The sequence below is a fragment of the Liolophura sinensis genome, chromosome 11 (assembly GCF_032854445.1).
Source record: "Liolophura sinensis isolate JHLJ2023 chromosome 11, CUHK_Ljap_v2, whole genome shotgun sequence".
NCBI classification, from domain to species: domain Eukaryota; kingdom Metazoa; phylum Mollusca; class Polyplacophora; order Chitonida; family Chitonidae; genus Liolophura; species Liolophura sinensis.
This window is the reverse complement of record NC_088305.1, coordinates 27,503,285-27,522,443: the sequence shown is the minus strand read 5'-3', so window position 1 is coordinate 27,522,443 and position 19,159 is coordinate 27,503,285. Positions and strand designations below refer to the sequence as shown.

Sequence of the window (19,159 nt, the reverse complement as noted above, 5' to 3'; positions counted from 1 at the left end):
CTTGTCTCTTGCACCTGGCAAAGAATGTAGCATGACTCAGTACTCTGAAATACCTGCATTAATTTTAATTAAAGGAGAACATATCAGAGGTCATCATGCAAAATTTGAAATGAAAAGTTTCAGACTAGGTTCTCTCATTTTAAAGATTTGACTGATTTTGGATTGTCAGTTAAAATGATAATGTTGAGAATGTTTTTATTTACTGAAGAAGATTTTGAATTCTACACATTTTGAAGATTGTTTGATAATCTCTGGCAAAGTGTTTTCTGATAGGCTGTATTTGGTAGCTTGAAGTTGTCTGCATCAGAATTCAGTGCGGTAACATGTATGTAGATGTCCCAACATCAGCATGGAATGGATCGTCAGGATGTTGGTTGCCATGACAACTGCTTATGGATTCTCTGATGCATTGTGGTATTAAAATATCTGCTATATTTCATATCTGACAAACTAAACAACTATGTAAACTAAGCATGAATTTTATCAAAATGCGACTGAGAGTTTCTCAAAATCTTTTGACTGTTTTGTAAACTTTTTTTTTGGATTGGTTGCTGTTTAATGCCACATTCCAGAATTTTTCTCTGGGTACCTGTATATTCTGGGTGGGGAAAAAGTGCCTGGAGTAAAACATTAGTGATTTGGCAAGTTGTACTGGTGAGCTTTTCTATATGTGACATGTATGTCGTATTGGTGGAAAGCAAGTGAAAATGAACTTCAGGTGAAACTAACATGTGACAGAGCACTGTCAGTCTTTAGGCGTGATTGTCTCCAAGCCGAATCTGGAAAATTCCCTGTCCCATGTGTTCTGTGACCGGGCGATAAGTTGGTCAAACAGTACTGATGTTGACACAATATGTGGAAGAGGTGTTTGTCTCTCAGCTGATTTACTGACGTTGGCACAGTATGTGGAAGAAGTGTTTGTCTCTCAGCTGATGTACTGACGATGGCACAGTATGTGGAAGAGGTGTTTGTCTCTCAGATGATGTACTGACGTTGACACAATATGGGGAAGAAGTGTTTGTCTCTCAGTTAATGTACTGACGTTTGCACAATATGTGGAAGAAGTGTTTGTCTCTCAGCTGCTGTACTGATGATGACACAATATGTGGAAGAAGTGTTTCTCAGTTGATGTACTGATGTTGGCACAATATGTGGAAGAAGTGTTTGTGTCTCAGCTGATGTACTGACGTTGGCACAGTAGGTGGAAGAAGTGTTTGTCTCTCAGCTGATGTACTGATGTTGGCACAGTATGTGGAAGAAGTGTTTGTCTCTCAGCTGATGTACTGACATTGACACAATACATGGAAGAAGTGTATGTCCCTCAGCTGATGTACTGATGATGGCACAGTATGTGGAAGAAGTGTTTGTCTCTCAGCTGATTTATATCAAAATATATTTGGATGGGTTATTACATTTAGAAGGATCTGCATCATTTTTTACTGAATTATTCCAACCAATTAAGAGTTTGGAAATTTGTTTCAGACTGTGTCAAGTTGTGTATGTATGGACTCAAAGGAACTGAATTGGTCTAACTGATGTTGAAAGGTGTTGAAATTGAATGGAATTTGATGGAGCACGTGGATTCAGAATTGGGACCAGCACTATTTTAACTGAACTTTTCCAGTTAATTTATGTTGAAATTATCTCACAGTGTGTGTCAAAGTGTGCAAGTATTGTTTGCAAGGAACTTGAATTGTTTTCAGCTGTTCTGTTTGAACTGGAGGCATTGAATTATCTTAGTGTGTGTCAGAGTGTGCAAGTATTGTTTGCAAGGAACTTGAATTGCTTTTAGCTGTTCTGTTTGAACTGGAGGCATTGATTTATCTCACAGTGTGTGTCAAAGTGTGCAAGTATTGTTTGCAAGGAACTTGAATTGCTTTTATCTGTTCTGTTTGAACTGGAGGCATTGAATTATCTTACAGTGTGTGTCAAAGTGTGCAAGTATTGTTTGCAAGGAACTTGAATTCTTTTCAGCTGTTCTGTTTGAACTGGAGGCATTGAATTATCTTACAGTGTGTGTCAAAGTGTGCAAGTATTGTTTGCAAGGAACTTGAATTGCTTTTAGCTGTTCTGTTTGAACGGGAGCCATTGAATTATCTTACAGTGTGTCAAAGTGTGCATGTATGGATTACAAGGAGTCTGAATTGTTATTAACTGGACTGTTCGAACCCGTACTTTTGAAATTGTCTCACATTTTGTGCTAAAGTCATTGTGTGTGGATCAGCTGGATGAGAAACAGTAAGCTTATAGCTAAATTATATGGACACCATAAAATATTTTCTTATTTTGCCTTTTATTTCTGGAGATTTTGGTGCTGGTGCCAAAAAAAAAGTGTCGGAAAGTTAAATTGTTTGATATACCACTGATCCTAGGGCATTTTTTTGTCTCTCAGGTGAGGATTTATAGCATTAGTTCCTTTGAGATGTGATTTACTGCTGTGACTAGTGTAGCCCATGTTGGGTCACCTCCACTGCGGTTTGTTTGAGCTCTGCAATGTGCCATATGGTGAGAAATTGATGGGATTTTGAAAGAGCTCAGTGCATTCGTTATTGTGTTTGAAAGATATAGAGCCTCAGAGGGATTACGAGAAGGGTTCCAGTGGTCTTGATGGGTTTGGCCTACATCAAAGTTAGACAGATAAATTATTTCTCTCAGTGCCACTTCAGAGTTCTCAGACATTTGAAAAAATGTGCTGGGTTCCAAACGTCACTGGGGAGGAAGTGATGTGTGCTAGGTATGTAAGTGGAATTTGATTTGACCATCACTACTTCAGTATTTCTTCATTCTGGAAAGAAGTAGACAATTATTGTTGACAGATCTGTGCATCAGAAAATGTTTGTTCTGTTTTCTTAAGGGTTTTTTTGGTGGAAAATTACATTTATATCTTGAGCCGTTGCACATGTAGGTTTGAGGAGGGCAGGGGGTTGGTGAAGTCTGGTTTGGTAATCTTTCAGTTAAGAAAGCTTTACATCTGAGAGTGAGTGTGGAATTCATTTGATCAGTGTGGGTTTTACAAGATATATTGTTGCTGTGGCAATTAATGAATCATCTTAAAATCAGTGAACATCTAATAAACAATAACTAGCATCTTGAAAATTAATGATCATCTTGATAGTGGAGAATGATCATGGCAATTAAAGGATATCTTGGTAATTATTAATTATCATGGTAATTAATGATCATCTTGATGTTAGTAAAGGACTGTATTAGTAATTATTAATCATCATGGTAATTAATGATCATCTTGATGTTAGTAAAGGACTGTATTAGTAATTATTAATCATCTTGGTAATTAATGATCAACCTGGCAAAACGACCACTGCCAGATAGCAAGGTTTAATTTTGACCAGTATGAAGGTTGAATCCACCTGCTGAATCCGCTGGCTCAATAACAGCTAATTGTGTCAGGTGTACCAACACACATTTGTCAGGTGGGCTAGAGTGGCTTTTTCTCCTTCTATCTGCCTGGTTACCAGCCCCAAAACTGTTAAGTACTGCTTAAAATGCCCAAATCAATATTCAGCTCTGTAAAACAAGGTAAATGAATTCCGCGATTCAAATAAGCCTTTAGTACACAGTGGATACACATATGTTCCTATATGGCACCCTTAGAGGGAGAAGTAATTAATGGTACTGTCATAATTTTGATATGGCACATGACCTTGTTGGGGTTTGAACCAGCGACCTTTCAGACCCTAACCTGGGCTTTTGGCACTTAAAAACAAAGAAACATCGTTAAAATACTGTAGAAATAATTACCCTACGTACATGTTCTGCGTGATTGTAATAGTACCATTGTGTGATGTGTTTTTGTAACAACATTCCATGATTTATTTACTCATATAGTCCACGGTTCAAAATCTCCATCATGCCGGATCACGGAATTATGAAGAGTAAGGTTTAAATTTTCATGCCAATTTCACCCACCATTTTGTTCGTCTCTGGCACCCCTTAGTCAGTTCTGGAGAAGTCGGCCAGCTGGATCTCCGGTTTTCGAATTTCCCAAAATGGCGTTATAAAAACTTGAGAATGTAAAATTCATGTATGTGTTTTCGGGCACATTGCAAGTTATATAAAGACATTTAAGGTGTCAAAATTGTTTCTTTTTATCCAAAAGCGTTGTACAATTGACCTGTGACTTCTAACATGTACTTACTAATAATTCTATGGCTGTTTCTCCTTTACTGACTAATATTGTGATTTGTCCAATCTGAGTATTTTGTATTTGCTTCTTATTCAGGGTTGTGGTGAAGGACATTTTTCACCTAATGAATGTTGTTGTTTGTGTTGTTTTGTCCTCTCTCTTGAAAAATGTGTCTTCCTTGATGTGGTTATGTGAGTTCACATTATATATGCAACATTCATGCTATCTAAGGGAAACAACTCTTCTCGTGGTTTGGTTTTCATGAGAACAAACTGACTAGATAGCCAGTGGATCAGTCTTCGCAGTTAGCGATGTTCTTGCAGTTACATTTGTGTTTTTACATACTATACAGACATAATTTAGAGTAAGTGAAACATGCATGAATAAAACATAATTTAGGAAGTTTGTACATATTAGTTTATGGAAGTTTAATTTTGTTTGCATTTATAAAATACCGGTACCATTGAAGTTTTACAAAGCGAACGCTTGGTGGTAATCGTTGTATTATTTTGTATGGATTATAGTAAACTTGTAGCTTATTTTAATGTGTTAGCAGAACTAAACTCCAACAATCTATACACAGCCTGTAATTTGTTAAAAACACACTGACTGAATTGCTTAAGATTCAGTTTAAATTCCAAAGCGTCATTTTAACACGCTGGCTGCCAGCTACGAGATATCTCATGCTAGCATGTGTTATCCTATACGCCACTACAAGATAACTCGTACTGAAACACATGGTGATGTTTTGCAACACTGATCGGCTGGCAATGGTGATAACACAACTGCTTAAAACAGCCAAAAGTGTCCCAGTTGTGTTATCACCATTTCCAGCTGATCAGTGGTGCAAAACATCACCATGTGTATCAGTATGAGTTATCTTGTAGTGGCATATAGGGTAAAACATGCTGACACGAGATATCTCGTAGCCAGCAGTCAATGTGTTAAGGCCGTTATGTGCAGGCTGAAAAGGCATTTTAACAGGTTAATAGTAGTTTTGCTCATTATAAAAAAAACTCAAAAAGAATTAAAATAAAACAGTTACATTTACTGTATTTGACCCAAAATTCTAAGTTTAAATACTAAGTTTTTCTTTTTTTCCTGATCCTGTTTTCTTTTATTGTGGAAAGATGTTTAATTCGCTGGAATGTCAGGTGACGACCTACTAGAAAAAGTGTCAGCACCAAAAGTAACCTTATTTTAGGTCAAATTTCAAAACACTGGCAGTGATATATAATGAAAAACTTTGCAAACCCATTTACTGATATTAAAACCATTGATCGTTTTGTGTGGCTCACTCGTAAAGCAATCTCATTCATACAGAAACCTCATTATTCTCCAAGGGCCAAATTTGTTTTCAACTGAGGGAAGGGGAAAAATTGGAATAAATCCAATTCAATTCGCCTGCATTTTATATTGGACATTGTAACGGAAGTTTCATTCCACCTGCTGCCTTTTGAGACTCATTCATTTATGTATCTGTGTTACTGGATATCCTTTATGTACGTTGACGGTGAAATTTAATTAAAGACCAAACCCTTTCATTTGCGTTGTAAAAAATTGGCTTAATTTGATCCCAGATTGTATTACAGGACGCCTACACATCTGTAAGACAGGTTCAGGAAAAATAATAAACTGCATGAATATGTTTGTCATTGTCCAAGTTGTTTGTAAGATTGTGTTATCCTGACATATGGTTGAAGACTTGTTGGAACCACTGGGTTGGAGCTCACAAAGTGAAACTAACAATACGGAAGTAAATTATTAATATTAAATTATCTGCTTGAGATATGAATTTCATCTTCATATTTTCTGAAATTGTCATCCTTTCATGTCTGGACGATCACAGGTCTGAAGTTTTTGTCCATTGTAAAAACAAGTTCACGTTTATGAAGATAGAGTTATTTAGGCATCAAAACAGACATTCATATACCAGCCCTCTACCAAAACACACATTCATATGCCAGCCCTCTACCAAAACAGACATTCATATACCAGCCCTCTACCAAAACAGACATTCATATACCAGCCCTCTACCAAAACAGACATTCATATACCAGCCCTCCACCAAAATGGACGTTCAAGATCAGTATAACCACAGGGCCAGTTCCCAAAACAACATTCAAAATGACACACCAAAGAACTTAGAAAGTGTATAAAGCCTGAAATTAATATGAATTCATACAAATAAGAGAAATGGCTAATAAGCAATCTTCAGTAATATCAGAAAGACACCAGGAATGTTCTGAGCAAATGATTGAAATCTGTGTGTTATGTCATGTACCATGTTTCATTTCCATATCGATACGAATACGTGAGGATGTGGAGGGTGGATGTTTTCTCACGGCTCCGACAAATTTTCATCATGCACCAATAATCCTGACTGTAGTCATCAAATAGAAATAGTCTTTGTTATGGCGTTACATGTAAGTCCCAGCCCAATAAATAAATGTAATATTTACTTGTATGTACAAAAAGTGCACGTTATTGTCAAAAGCCAAAATTCCACCAGATATGATGCGTAACACTGTGAATTTGAAACAAAATGAAGCCAACTGGTTAACTCTAGGGATAGGAGGTAGATGCCTGCCATAAATACACATGTATATATAATATACATGTAGAATTGACTCTCTGTTTCACATAGAAACATTCAAGTGTTGATTTGATTTCCCTTTTTAGATGTCTTTTTTATAGTGAAAGTATTGAATGAAAGAGTGATCAAGTTTAACATTGCGTTGGCAGTACTTAGCCATCTTGTGGTGAGGGAAACGTCGAAGTCTGGGTGTTCAGTATGATATTTATAATGATTGCGGGAATCAGATTTCCCTGTAAAAATGTACAGCACTTTTTGGAATAGAATGTTGTTTTTTGTTGCTGTAGGGTAATTATTTAGTGTTATGTCCTTGCATGAAAAACAAACACATGGTCACAGATCTTCACCAGATCTTGCATGCACTGATTTGGTGGAAAGAAAACATTTTTTCACTTCAAAGGATATTTTGAGATTCATGATAGTTCTGTGCTAAGCGAGTTATTAGTTTTAAATACATGCAGGAGCAACTTGTAGACCTGGGTGAGCTATAGGACAAAGTATCATGGTAAATCTACATGGAATTAACTGAATATCTCTTATCTTCAGAATGTTAAAATTGTGTTTCATCTAGGCCAGTTGTTTTCAGTTGTAACCAGAGCTGGCAGGAATAGAAACCCAATGTGTTTTATGGGGTGTTCCTTTAATTTATTATGTTGTAGCTTTAGTAAAGCTGTGTTCAAGTGCTTCTGTCAAATTACAGGTCATCAAATACACAACTAAAAACTCTGGACAACCGTCTTAAAGTAGTATTTATTATCATAAATTTTATCCTAAAAAATGTTGTGTGTTTTTTAAAGTTGATTGTTTCATGTTGTAGACTTCTGAACCTGCTGGGAAGTTGAGTGAACCTTTTTATTTAGTTTTACAAAGGCAGTTCCAGTTCAACGTGTTCAAATGAAATTTCTAATGATTTTTGAGGGTATCATGTAATATGCTATTTTAATATGTTGCAACACCTGTGGAATAGATGGAGAGCGAATGACTTGTAAATATGGTTGGGATGCTATACATTGATTTTGCAGATCAACTTTGCTTAAGTGTTCTTCTTTTCTCTCTCTCTCTCTCTTTATTTTTTACCCTCCATGGTCAGATCAACGAGGTAACACCTTAACTCCGGCCGCTAAGTTGGCCATCATGCTTTACTGGTTGTGAGCTGGTATTTTTGTATTGGTAAAGTGAGGTAGGCCCGGGAGCCATTCTGTAACCTTTTTTGTTTATTGTTTATATATGTGTATATCTTTTATTTTACCTTAATTCTGTGGGTTCAAGAATAACACTGCATGTTGTTGTAATATTTTCTCCCAAACTTACCTGTCTATTCTGAGAATCTAATACTGTTCAAGTTTAATTTTACTTCAATTATTGACTTACCTGCTCATTAAATACTAACCATTAATATTTCTCCTTAAAATAAGTCGTAAAAAAACATCAGCAGGTAAAATTTAAATAGCACCAAGAGCAAAACGTTTAGATGCTGTGCATACCAAAATCAAGAAAAGTTTAGCGGAAGACTTTAACATCATGAGAATATGGTTTTCCTGCATGACCCTGAAGGTACATGTATTTCCCTGTGTTGTCCACATTAACCCAACTCTTCAATCTTTTCACAAAAGTTGAAAGAAATGATAATGCGTTATATTTGATGCATACGGAACTGTTGTTTTAGTTTTTCGTGGTCCAAAAAGTGCACATGTAACATAATGGAATTGGATGTTGTTAAGTGTTGCATATTTAGCTTATAAGTCAATTAATAAGCTTTACTATAATTATAAGTTGATCATCCAAACAGGTAGAGTAATTATTTCACAGTAAATATGACAAATTTTGCTCAGTCTGCTAACAGAGCAACAGAAGGATCAGTCCATTCTTCAGCCTGGCACCTTAACATAAAGCCTGATGCTTGACGTACATCATGTGTGTGGAACTGTTTTTTTTTTTTTTCATGCAAACATGATGGAAATGAGAGACATAAATAGGCATGTCATTTTTAGTTGAATGCCAAGCAAAATTCTGGCCGTGGCAGTTTTGAAATGACAGGAAAACAAGATGGCGCTTAGTGACAACGACCGTGCGATGATATTTGCATTTACTCCCTTTACGTATCTGCTTCCAGATACACTGCAAATGCGCTCTGGAGCTTGTTTCCAGACTCTGTTCAAACGAGGCCATTAATTCTACATGAAGAAATATGTTGAAGCAACAGGCTGTTACCTGTCTTATTGAAAAGACAAAAAATAAAAAAAATAAAAAAGAATAAGTCGTGGAATGAAAAGATTGAAGAGCTAGGGTGTGAAAATATGTAGAACTTCCCCAACCAAATGTATATTTCCTTAAATTAGTAACCATGGTTAACTCAGGGTTCCTATCCTTGAATGTGTTGTTGTTGTTGTATAGCTCCAGGAGTTACAGTGGCGGGGGTGTAGTGATGTCAGTCTGTGTAGTCTGTGATATTGCTCCTCTTTTTCAGACTTAAATAAAAAAAAAAGGATTTTTTTCAACAAAACTATTGTTTCATCTAGATCTTTTTTCATTATAATTATATTGGTTTTAGTGTCCAGGTTAACTCCAAAAGATATTTTGAGGAGGTTTAAGCTTGAAGTTTTATGGTTAATTTTTGTCTGGTGGGTGGGGTGAGGCAGTGCAAGAGGTTAAGCATGAATAAGACAACATGGAGCATCCTATATGTACAGGTAGTTGTAGTTTACAGCTACCAACAGAAAAGAGAAGAGATTTAGTTCAGTGACTCTATCATTATGAGGAAATTGGCCAATTAATTCAATGTTATTGGAGATATGTAAGTTATAAACCATGACCTTGCAGCGACTTATATACATACATACATGTGTGTTATAAAAGCCTGTTTAATGGAAAGGTCAAAAGATAAAACTATAATCATTAACACTAACCAATACTAACACATTACTTGAAGAGTGGCTTTTTGCAGCTTGTAACAAAAGTTGGAATGTTATCTGGCTCAAATACCAACTATTAAAGAAGCAAATGCCCATGCATCTGCAAAATTTTAAATATATTAATCCAATTAAATCTATAAAATTTTACATACATGTATAAAACCGGCAGCATTCATTCATTCAAAGTAGCCTGCACGGAATGACCTTACCAGTGCTGTTCAAGGTCAAGGATTTCTGTAGCCAATGGGAAATAACCAAAAGTGATACGGGTTGGAACCAGCGATCTGATTGGTTGATCATCAATATCACTGAAAATGATATGGATTGACAATCCCAAATTGTTCATCTATTTAATATATTATTTTAAGGAATTTTTTTTATAAAGTAACTGTGGTTTACGGCCGTCACAACATTGTCCATTGAAAAACGGCAAAGTCTTGATCTGCTTCATTAAGACTGGCTTGTATTAAATGATTTAATAAATAAATCAGTCCTAAAAATATAAATAAAAAAATTACTGTGTAAGTGGTGAGTCTGCTTCTTGCAGCTAAAACTTAAAAGTACTGTAGAAAAAGAAAATGGGTTCTTCCAAAAACAGAGAACATATGATTGTAATTCACAGTTTAAATCAAAGATGTTTATCTGTCAGCATTGAAATGTATTAGACTGTTGTGCTGAATCATCTGTCACAAATTTTATTACAAGCACTTTTTTAAATATTTCTAAATCACAGCTTTTGGAACTTGTTTGCACTTCCTTGTCACAATTCTACCTAATTGTCACAATTTAATTTATGATCAGAGGGCATCAAAATTACTTTTAAGTTTTTCAAGAGAGCTTGAATAAATAACTCTCTACATTACATGCTATATATATTTATATATATATATATATATATTTTCTATATCACACACATGCAGATACAGTTTATTGCACCAACATTATTAATGTATACTTCAGACTTTTCCTGGCAGTGTTCAAATCAAGTATGACAATTGTTGTCATTTGAACAGTGTCATTTGCGTTTATTGTATACTGTATTTCACCTAAAGTTTGGCCTGAAATAATTCACTTTCAGCAGCGCATTCAGATATTAAGATGATATTTTTGATGTCAACGCATAAGTTTTGCTGATCAGAAATTAATCAAATTTCACAAAAAAAAAACCCTTTAGTTGTCCTATAAGGTGAATGCATCAATCAGAATGTCTCCCGTGAAAAATGCCAAACTTTAGGTGAAATACAGTATATTTTTGTAGTGGAATATCTCTGTCATTCCATGCAGTTGTTATTATAATGTAATACATTTATATTATGTATAAGAATTCAGTGAAAATTTGATGATAATGGAGATATTGTGGGCTTATAATATTGGTTGCTGCATGCCACGGTTACATAATGCTAATGCCAGAAGTCTGGTACTGCTTATTATTGCAGTTTTGTCTGTTGATAATCTTCTGTATTTCCTGTGGCTATCTCGTTGCTGTGCTATGTGATATACATATAATATATGTGTATTGGTTCTGAATACCTGTAAATGTTGTGTTATGGTGTTCTTACTTATTTCTTCATATAAATGTATACTGTTATATTTTGTGTAAATCATGAATCCAGTTAAATCCAAAATGGAGGATTCTATGAAACCACAGTTTCACTTTCCCCTGAAAAAAGCAGTTATTAATCTTTCATATCTTAAAAAGGGTGGAAGTGTTCTGAAGTTGTCTGATATGGTTAATATTTTTATCTTAAATCAGGCAAGAGATTACATACATGCACGGGTTCAAAACCAGCATGTGCCTATTTTTCCCATTTGTGCAGGACTATTTAGACTTAATGGTTTCTTCCCAGGTTTCTTTCTTATCTATATATACATGCTCAGTTTCCAGTGTGGGTGCCATCTGATTTTAATTCGGAACAGTATTTTCATGATGGACCGTATAACAACTTGTGCATATGCTACACTGACTTCTTGATACCACATATAAAGGAATAGATAGCTTGATAATATGGAAGGAATTTGTTTTGCAGAATCTTAACAATTAAGGGTTTGGCATCGTATAAATATCCTCCTCTGAAATACTGATTATGTACATTTTATAACAATTTTACTCTAGCATTAAAACTGGATGTATAAACTAAGACTAAGATAACAATTATATTAGTCCCGGTGGTAAGTTAAACATTCTGCAGTGCATCATTTAGTACCTCATCAATAAAGTAAACAAAGGAATGGACAAGTGGGTATTAACATAATTTATAACCTGATATGGTAGTATTATAGGTATAAAGCTTTGGTTGAGAGCTACAGGTATATATCGGATCTTGGTAGATAATGATACATCTATAAAAGCTTGATACCATATATTGCACCGTATACTTGTATCGTGTTTTATACAGTCCAGAAGTTGAGTCCTTGACATGACTGGATAAAGTAGTGTAGTGTCTAAAAAGCATGGGTAAAAAAAGATTGTGAAGCTATATTGTCAAATTCTTATCAAAGTAAATGTTTTAATACAGTCATAATGTGGTGTTAGCATTGAGAATATGTGTAATTTAAATGACTGAAGTGTTGCTGTGGGTGAGTTTTTTGTGGTTTGCGTAAATAAATGTGTTGTAAATGAATTTACAAAGTTACAAGCTAAGAATTGCGTCTAGTATGAAGCAGTTCTCTAGTTTATTGTGAAGGCCTGATGTTATGCCCTATAATTGTACCCTTAAAACTCACAACCATTTCATATTTACTTTATCTGTTTCCTGGTTAATCTGAAATTTGGCATTGACATAATTATAAGGAATTTGGTTAGTCCAAATTTATGTAGAGTGGACAATATTCCAAATGGTTGAGAAGTTAAAGTGGTACGTGTTGAATAGAAATTGTCTTTTGGTTATACTGTTTCTGTCAACATGCATTTGATGAGCTTAGGCTTTGATATGTTGAGGATTAAAACTGTTTCTTATATCCCCCCTCCCCCACGCCCACCCCCACCCCCGGACCTATTAGGCTAAATCAGGATATCTCAACCATCATGTCTGTGACTTCATAGACCAGTGACCTTTAACCAACCTTCAGTTATCAAAGAAACCTGAGCCAGCCATACTTTCGGAAAGGTTCACTGTCAATAGAGGCACCTGATTGACATGTAGATATGCACGTAGATTCCATTCCGTGGGAACCTTGTCCGATATCCCGAGTATCTGCCACAGGCCCATTTCATTTCCTAAGGCTTTTTATAGGAAACGGTTTTAGTCCAAGGCTGTATGTTAAAATGGAGGAATGTATATTTGCGTGATGGTATAAAATGTGTATCTATTATCTTGTTGTGAACAGAAAAGCCAACTGTGGATCAGATTCATTGTCAGAGAGTAAGAGATTGCATGTGTTTGGCAGGCATGTGCATTAGAGTGCACGTACATAGGATTACTGTTTTGCACGTGCTTGTATTTCCTCGCAGATTTTATGTTGCTTCATAGATGAATATTATTGTCGTTGTTGTTGACTCATTTACAAGAATTGGACTTTGTAGAAAGTGAAAATGACTCCTTCAGTTCAATTCGATTCTTTTCAACTGTTTAAGCAAGCTTAAAGAACGGGACATAGATTGCCACGGTTATTAATTGATAGAACAAAACGTAGGACTGAAATTTACAGCGTACCAAACAATCGTCCTGAAATCAAAGCCTAGTTTTAAAGTAATTGTCAAATTAAAGTTTTATACAAGATGTAAAACATAGGTCAGTTGTAATGAGGAGCAATAAGAGGTAATATTGTGTGAAATTATAATTATAAAAGTATCCATTATTACAGTGGCAATCGTCTTGCTGGTAAATCTTAAGTACAGTTATGTGTTGATTGATGGAGTCACCTCACAAAACTTTCATAGGTGGATGCTTTTTAAAGCATTTTAGAATAGCCAGTGATTTGTATAGTTGTGAACTAGCATAAATAAACTCAGTTCCACTTTAAACTTCCACTTTTGTTTTGCCAGGAAGTTAAGAACTTTGCATTCGTTTGTCTTTTACAGGTTGTGGGTATTTACAGAATTTGAAGATAAATATTTAAGGAGTTCATTACAGCAGATTTTAGTCAGTCCACTTTTCCGCAGTTTTTTTGTCATCGTTAACCATCTTGAGCAAGTTGTTACAAGTTTACTCAGTTAACATGGTGAATTAATTTTTAATTTCAAACTGAATAAATTCGTAAATCACATTCGTAAACCTTCAGCCAGGTTTATGCCCAATGACCTAGTGTATAAGCTGGGATTTTAAATGCTTTCTGGAATAATTTTATTTTAACCAAACCAAATTTTAAACATAATGCGGTTATTTTTTCAAACACGTTGTACTTTCATACTTCTGCTGTTCTGGACTTGTTGGTTACGATTAGTAGTGTGTATCGTATATATTTACATCACTAGGGTAATCACCTTTCCCTTCAACGCCTTGCCCTTTTGTCATTGGAATGTGCCCATCGTCCTAAACACCCCAGTTTATTCCCACCCATTCCATACGCCTTGTAGCTGTGATTTACACTTGGATTACCCCTGTTGTTAGATAATGATGTCATATTCAGATTTTCTTAAAGTAATTTTCATTAACATTACACTTAACAACACTTCATGAGCAGTCTTTTCTCATAAGTTTTTACAATGTGGACAAGTACGGTACATTTGCTTTTCTAATCTACATTTCTCCATAATTTTAATATTAAACTTTTATTAACTCGGAATTGTTGTTTTTAGAATAGCAATATTTTCAAGTGCGTTGAATGCATTGAATATGTTATTTGTTTACTTTTCTAGTTTTCCTTCTATTTGCTAACTTTTCTGTTTTCACTGGCTGTTTACAGACACCATCAACCCTAGCAGTCCCTCATTTAAAACAAGGTTCTCAGCGTTTATTGGGTCCGTGAGGGGGTCCGTGAGGGGGTCGATTGTGCGCAGTCGACTGGGATCAGAAGTGAGTGTGACGGGATTAGAAAGTCGCCACAATTCCACCAGCAGTCTCACCAGAGTGTACGGTTCTAGGGAGAAGAAGGCTAGCATTACACAGTTGATGAAACAGGCACCGAAAAACTCCAAGGGTAATTCAATCATCAAAAAGGACGGCTCCGTGGTTGTCATGAAAGACGGGAAAATCGTCTGTGTTCGCCAGGAAGCCTACAAGAATGCGAGACCCAACGGGACAAGATTGCAGGGCATTCTGGAAAAGGGGAATCAGTCTGGACACGTGAACGTTTCATGCAATCCAATGGAAGCGGTGCTCAGTGGAACTCAGCCTGTTAAGCAGAACGGCCACCAGGTGGCTCGGAAAACAGACTCCGGGTTCCAAGAGGATCATTGTAGTTCTCAGGAAAGCGACTTTGCAGAAAGTCAAGAAGCCACGGGCTTGCCACGGTTGCTGGAAACACAGAAGTCACATGATAATGAAACTGTTTCCTCCAAAAACAGCATAGAACCAGTGTGGGACAGCGAACACAGCTTGAGTGAAGCCCTCGGAGACGGGCTCAATGGACACTCAGAGAGCTGTCAGTCTTCAGATTTTGGCCCGTCAGACCCAAATTTGACCAACATAGTTATTTCGGTGGATCCTGTAAAAGATGAGTGGCCTGTGACGACACTTGTGACCTCACGAAGCACGGATCATTTGAACTCACCGAAACCATATCTGGAGAGTAAGCGACCAATCAGGTTGTCAAAAAGTGACCATTGTCTTGATCGGGATCATTCAGACTCTAAAACACGTTTTGTTTTTAAACGGCAACAAGAAAGCTCATCGAAACCCAAGAATGGGGATCGACTTCGATTGCCATCCGTGGAGCATTTGGATTTGCGTAGGTGCCGTCTTCGGTCAAACAGTGACACACCCCCGAGGAAGAAGTGTTCACCAAATGTGAAACGACGGTCATGGTTTGCCTTCAAGACCAAGAGTGCGTCATCGAAAAAGTCTCGCAGTAGAGACAATGTTGATGATCCAGTTTGAGTGTCGTCTTTAGAGTGCGTGTAAATACATTGTGCGTCGATTGTTTAAAAAATGATGAGCGTAGCATTTTGGTGCAGATGCTGATGGTATGCCTAGCTTAGTTTCATCACACATTTTGGTGCAAATGTGGATGGGGGGTGGGGGGAGGAGGCTGTGTGGTCTAGTGCCTAGCGTTCCAGCAAGACACTATACCCAGGAGCCTCTCACCAATGCGGTCGCAGTGAATTCAAGTCCAGCTGATGCTGGCTTCCTGTCCGGTTGTACGTGTGAAGGTCAGGTAGCAAGCTGCATCGTGGGTTTCGTGGTCATATAGGTGAAACATTCTTGAGTATGGCGTAAAACATCAATCAAATGAATAAACAAACAAATGCCAATGATTTGCCTAGCTTGGATGAGCTGTAGCTGAAAAAATTTTCAGCGGAACGTCGATCATGGAGCTATGAGGATTAAATTTTATGTAGCTATGTTTTTCAATGTTCCAGTACAATTACTCCCATTTCACAGAACAAAATGTGGAAAGCTTTAGTTTGCACCAAAATCTGTTTTTATATTCCATTTTGCAACATGCAAAGAAGTGATTTGTGACTGAACGTAACATGGTGCTTAAATGGTCAGAAAGATTGATGTTGGTCAGCAGGTCATACCAAGCAATCAGCTGACTGTAATGATAAGAAACTTCTCCTGATTGGTCAGGTTATACCCAAGTAATCAGCTGACTGCAATGATAAGAAACTTCTCCTGACTGGTCAGGTTTGTATAATGTTGAGGTTGGCACTCGGGCCGTCATAACCTATGTAAAGCTCACTTGCTTTGAACTGGATCAGCATGGCTGTTCAAACACCTCTCCAAAATCGCACATCGCCAAAACAACACAAACAAAATTGGAGCATTGTATGGATAGCTGTTACTTCACGGACCCTGATCGGATTTACTTTAGCTTGCGATGACGCGAGTCAAACTACATTCGGATGCTTGTTCCTCGTGTGTTTGAAGTTAACTAGATCAATCATAGTGTCGCCCCAGCTTTTGTCACCGCCTCATGTGATAGAACATCAATTTGTACTTTTTTGTCATCTTCATGTATAAATGAATATTTTAGGTTACCGCTATCAGTGCATCTGGATGATGTAGAAGGATTTTAGCTTTAAAGCAGTCTTTGGAATATCAGCCTTTTTCGGTCTAATCTAAACATATGAACGAACCTGTACAGAAGGAATTGTCGCGTGACATGTCGGACTTGACGGCGTGTTCAACAAGATGAAACCCTTGTGCGTTCAAACGTGTTCAATTTTTGGCATTTGGCTAGTGGTAGCCTACCCTTGCCATATTCTGCAGGTACACAAAAGCTCCAACAATAGTCCATAGTGTATTCGGATCTTATAACTGTAAAGTATGATGTTTTGGTAACTGCAGTGAATTAAAGCTCTTGAGATCTTGGACTCCGTGCTTGCCCAGTGTTGCCTACGTTCAATGGCATTGGGCAGTATCCCTGATATTGCCACTTGCTTTAAGTTTTATCTCTGAAGAATTACAGGGATAGCATCGTATTACAGTACATTACATTGGCCATATAGTTAAAAAAGTTATTTACATGGTATTTTGTTCAATATTCCTGTAGGCCCCTGTACATAATTAAATTACTTAAAAAACTTGAAGAGCACAGTACTTTCAGTATTCAGACGTGATTTCATTCCATTTTAATTTCAGATACACATTTTCTTATCACAGTCTCTAATAACTCCTTTGTAACTGCATAACTTCATGTGTGTTTTACATTAATAAAGGAAATTTAGAAATTCTTTCGAATGCTTTTGCAAGCTTGCATGGGTAGAGGTTTAAAACTTGGGATTTACGTGATGTATCAAATTTGCCTGCGATATCAAAGGGGAAACCACTCCCTTTGTCAAAACAGAGGCCAAAAGTATAATCTTCTTTCAATCGTATATTATAACAAGTTTGGCAAAACTTTTCCAAGCTTGTCACAAATTATTATTAACAGTAATACCGTTTTATATAAATATTTTTAAATGCATGAGCGTTTATGAATACCATCTAGTCTCATCTCTGTGCTGTTCATTTTTATTTTTCACCCTGGTCACTATCGTAAATTTTTGTTGAAATGTTGTTGTTGGGTTTATTCATATCGCTGAAACACATTTTTTTGCTTTGTTTTCTTTTTTGAAAAAGTTTGTAAGATCAAATCCATGATCTTTCAACTTTTTGTTGAACTTGAGCACAGTGTTAAGAAATCTTACAGTATTTGCGTTGTAGTGCAATAATGATGTCTTTCAGTGATGATCTGAACAAAATCATTATTGGTCTATCAATTTCTTCCGTATATTAAGTTTCATTTTCTTTGACGCTTTGTCTTATAAGGTTAGATTTACCATCTGATAACATATGTGATCTCTTTTGTTTTAAACCATGACAACTCTGTCTAGATGTCAGGATCTTATGTACTGAAGTGGATTTCAGTTCAAACATGGTCTAGAGTGTACAAAGTATGTTTTAAGAAACTCGGTTTTTAACCATTCAGTCCTTGCGTTTTTATTGTTGAAATAAAAAGTATGCTTTCGAAAGGTCTGTGTTATGAGATTTGGAGACTTGCAGAAGCCGTTTACCGCCAAGATCCACCCACTGGGGATACTCGACGTCTGAGTGTCTAACATGAAATTCCAATGTCACAAGCACGATGGGGCAGAAACCCTTAAAGCCAGTTATAATTGCAGTCAAAATTTTCTCATTGATTTTAATACATATTGTTGGACCAAAAGGAGCGAAAATTAAATTTATGTAAAACATTATTAGAACTAATGAGGTGAATAATGAGTCTGAGCCGCCTTGTGTTTTTATTTGCCAAGCTCTCGTAATAGGTACCTGTGTGGTGTCTTCGATATGGCATTTGGTACCATTCAATGACACGAAAAGACAAAGACGGGTATCTTGGAGATTCTCCTGCTCGCGCATTTCGTGCAGCTTTGGTGACATTAAGCGGTCAACGACGCAGGCGTGGTTGTTTGCGCATTCCATAAATGTCCGCTGATCACCTTTCACCTTCCACCGATATTCTGTGATATGTACCTCGCATACAGGAAGCTTGCTTTAGTACAGTGTAAAACATCAAGCAAATAAATAAATATAGGAAGCTTCTGTGGTTTATCTTTTGCACACACCCTTAAAAACAAACAAACCAACAAATACGTAACACGTAATGGCCTTTGGGTGAGACAGCACTTCCATCGTTTTATAAAGAAGCAAAGAAAGAAAACGCCATAAAGTAATGCGCCATTTTAAATCAACGCCATAGGGTATATGCACACACTCTGTGAATCGTGTTTATGGACTGTCCCAGCCGATTTCCATGAACAGGAAATAACGGAGCAGCGTATCGTACATGCACACCGTTATCTTAGCATTTGCGTTTAAGGTTTTGCTCGAAATTTTTTGCCAAACAATCGATCAGCGATTTTTATCTTTGTTTTTGGCCAATAATCTCCGTTATAATGGAATCGCTGCGCGAAAGTGGAAT

General features: G+C 36.6%; 1 protein-coding gene across 4 annotated transcripts in view; it reads left to right on the top strand.

The window, feature by feature from the left end:
* LOC135478034 (tachykinin-like peptides receptor 86C) overlaps nucleotides 1-18,342 on the top strand; it is a 119,831-nt gene extending 101,489 nt beyond the window's left edge. For all 4 annotated transcript variants that reach the window (XM_064758298.1, XM_064758294.1, XM_064758295.1 and 1 more), the window contains one exon: nucleotides 14,498-18,342. In XM_064758298.1, coding sequence (XP_064614368.1) covers nucleotides 14,498-15,630 — 1,133 coding nt within the window. In that variant the 3' untranslated portion in view covers nucleotides 15,631-18,342. The remainder of the gene's footprint in view (nucleotides 1-14,497) is intronic.
* The last annotated feature ends 817 nt before the right edge of the window (nucleotides 18,343-19,159 follow it).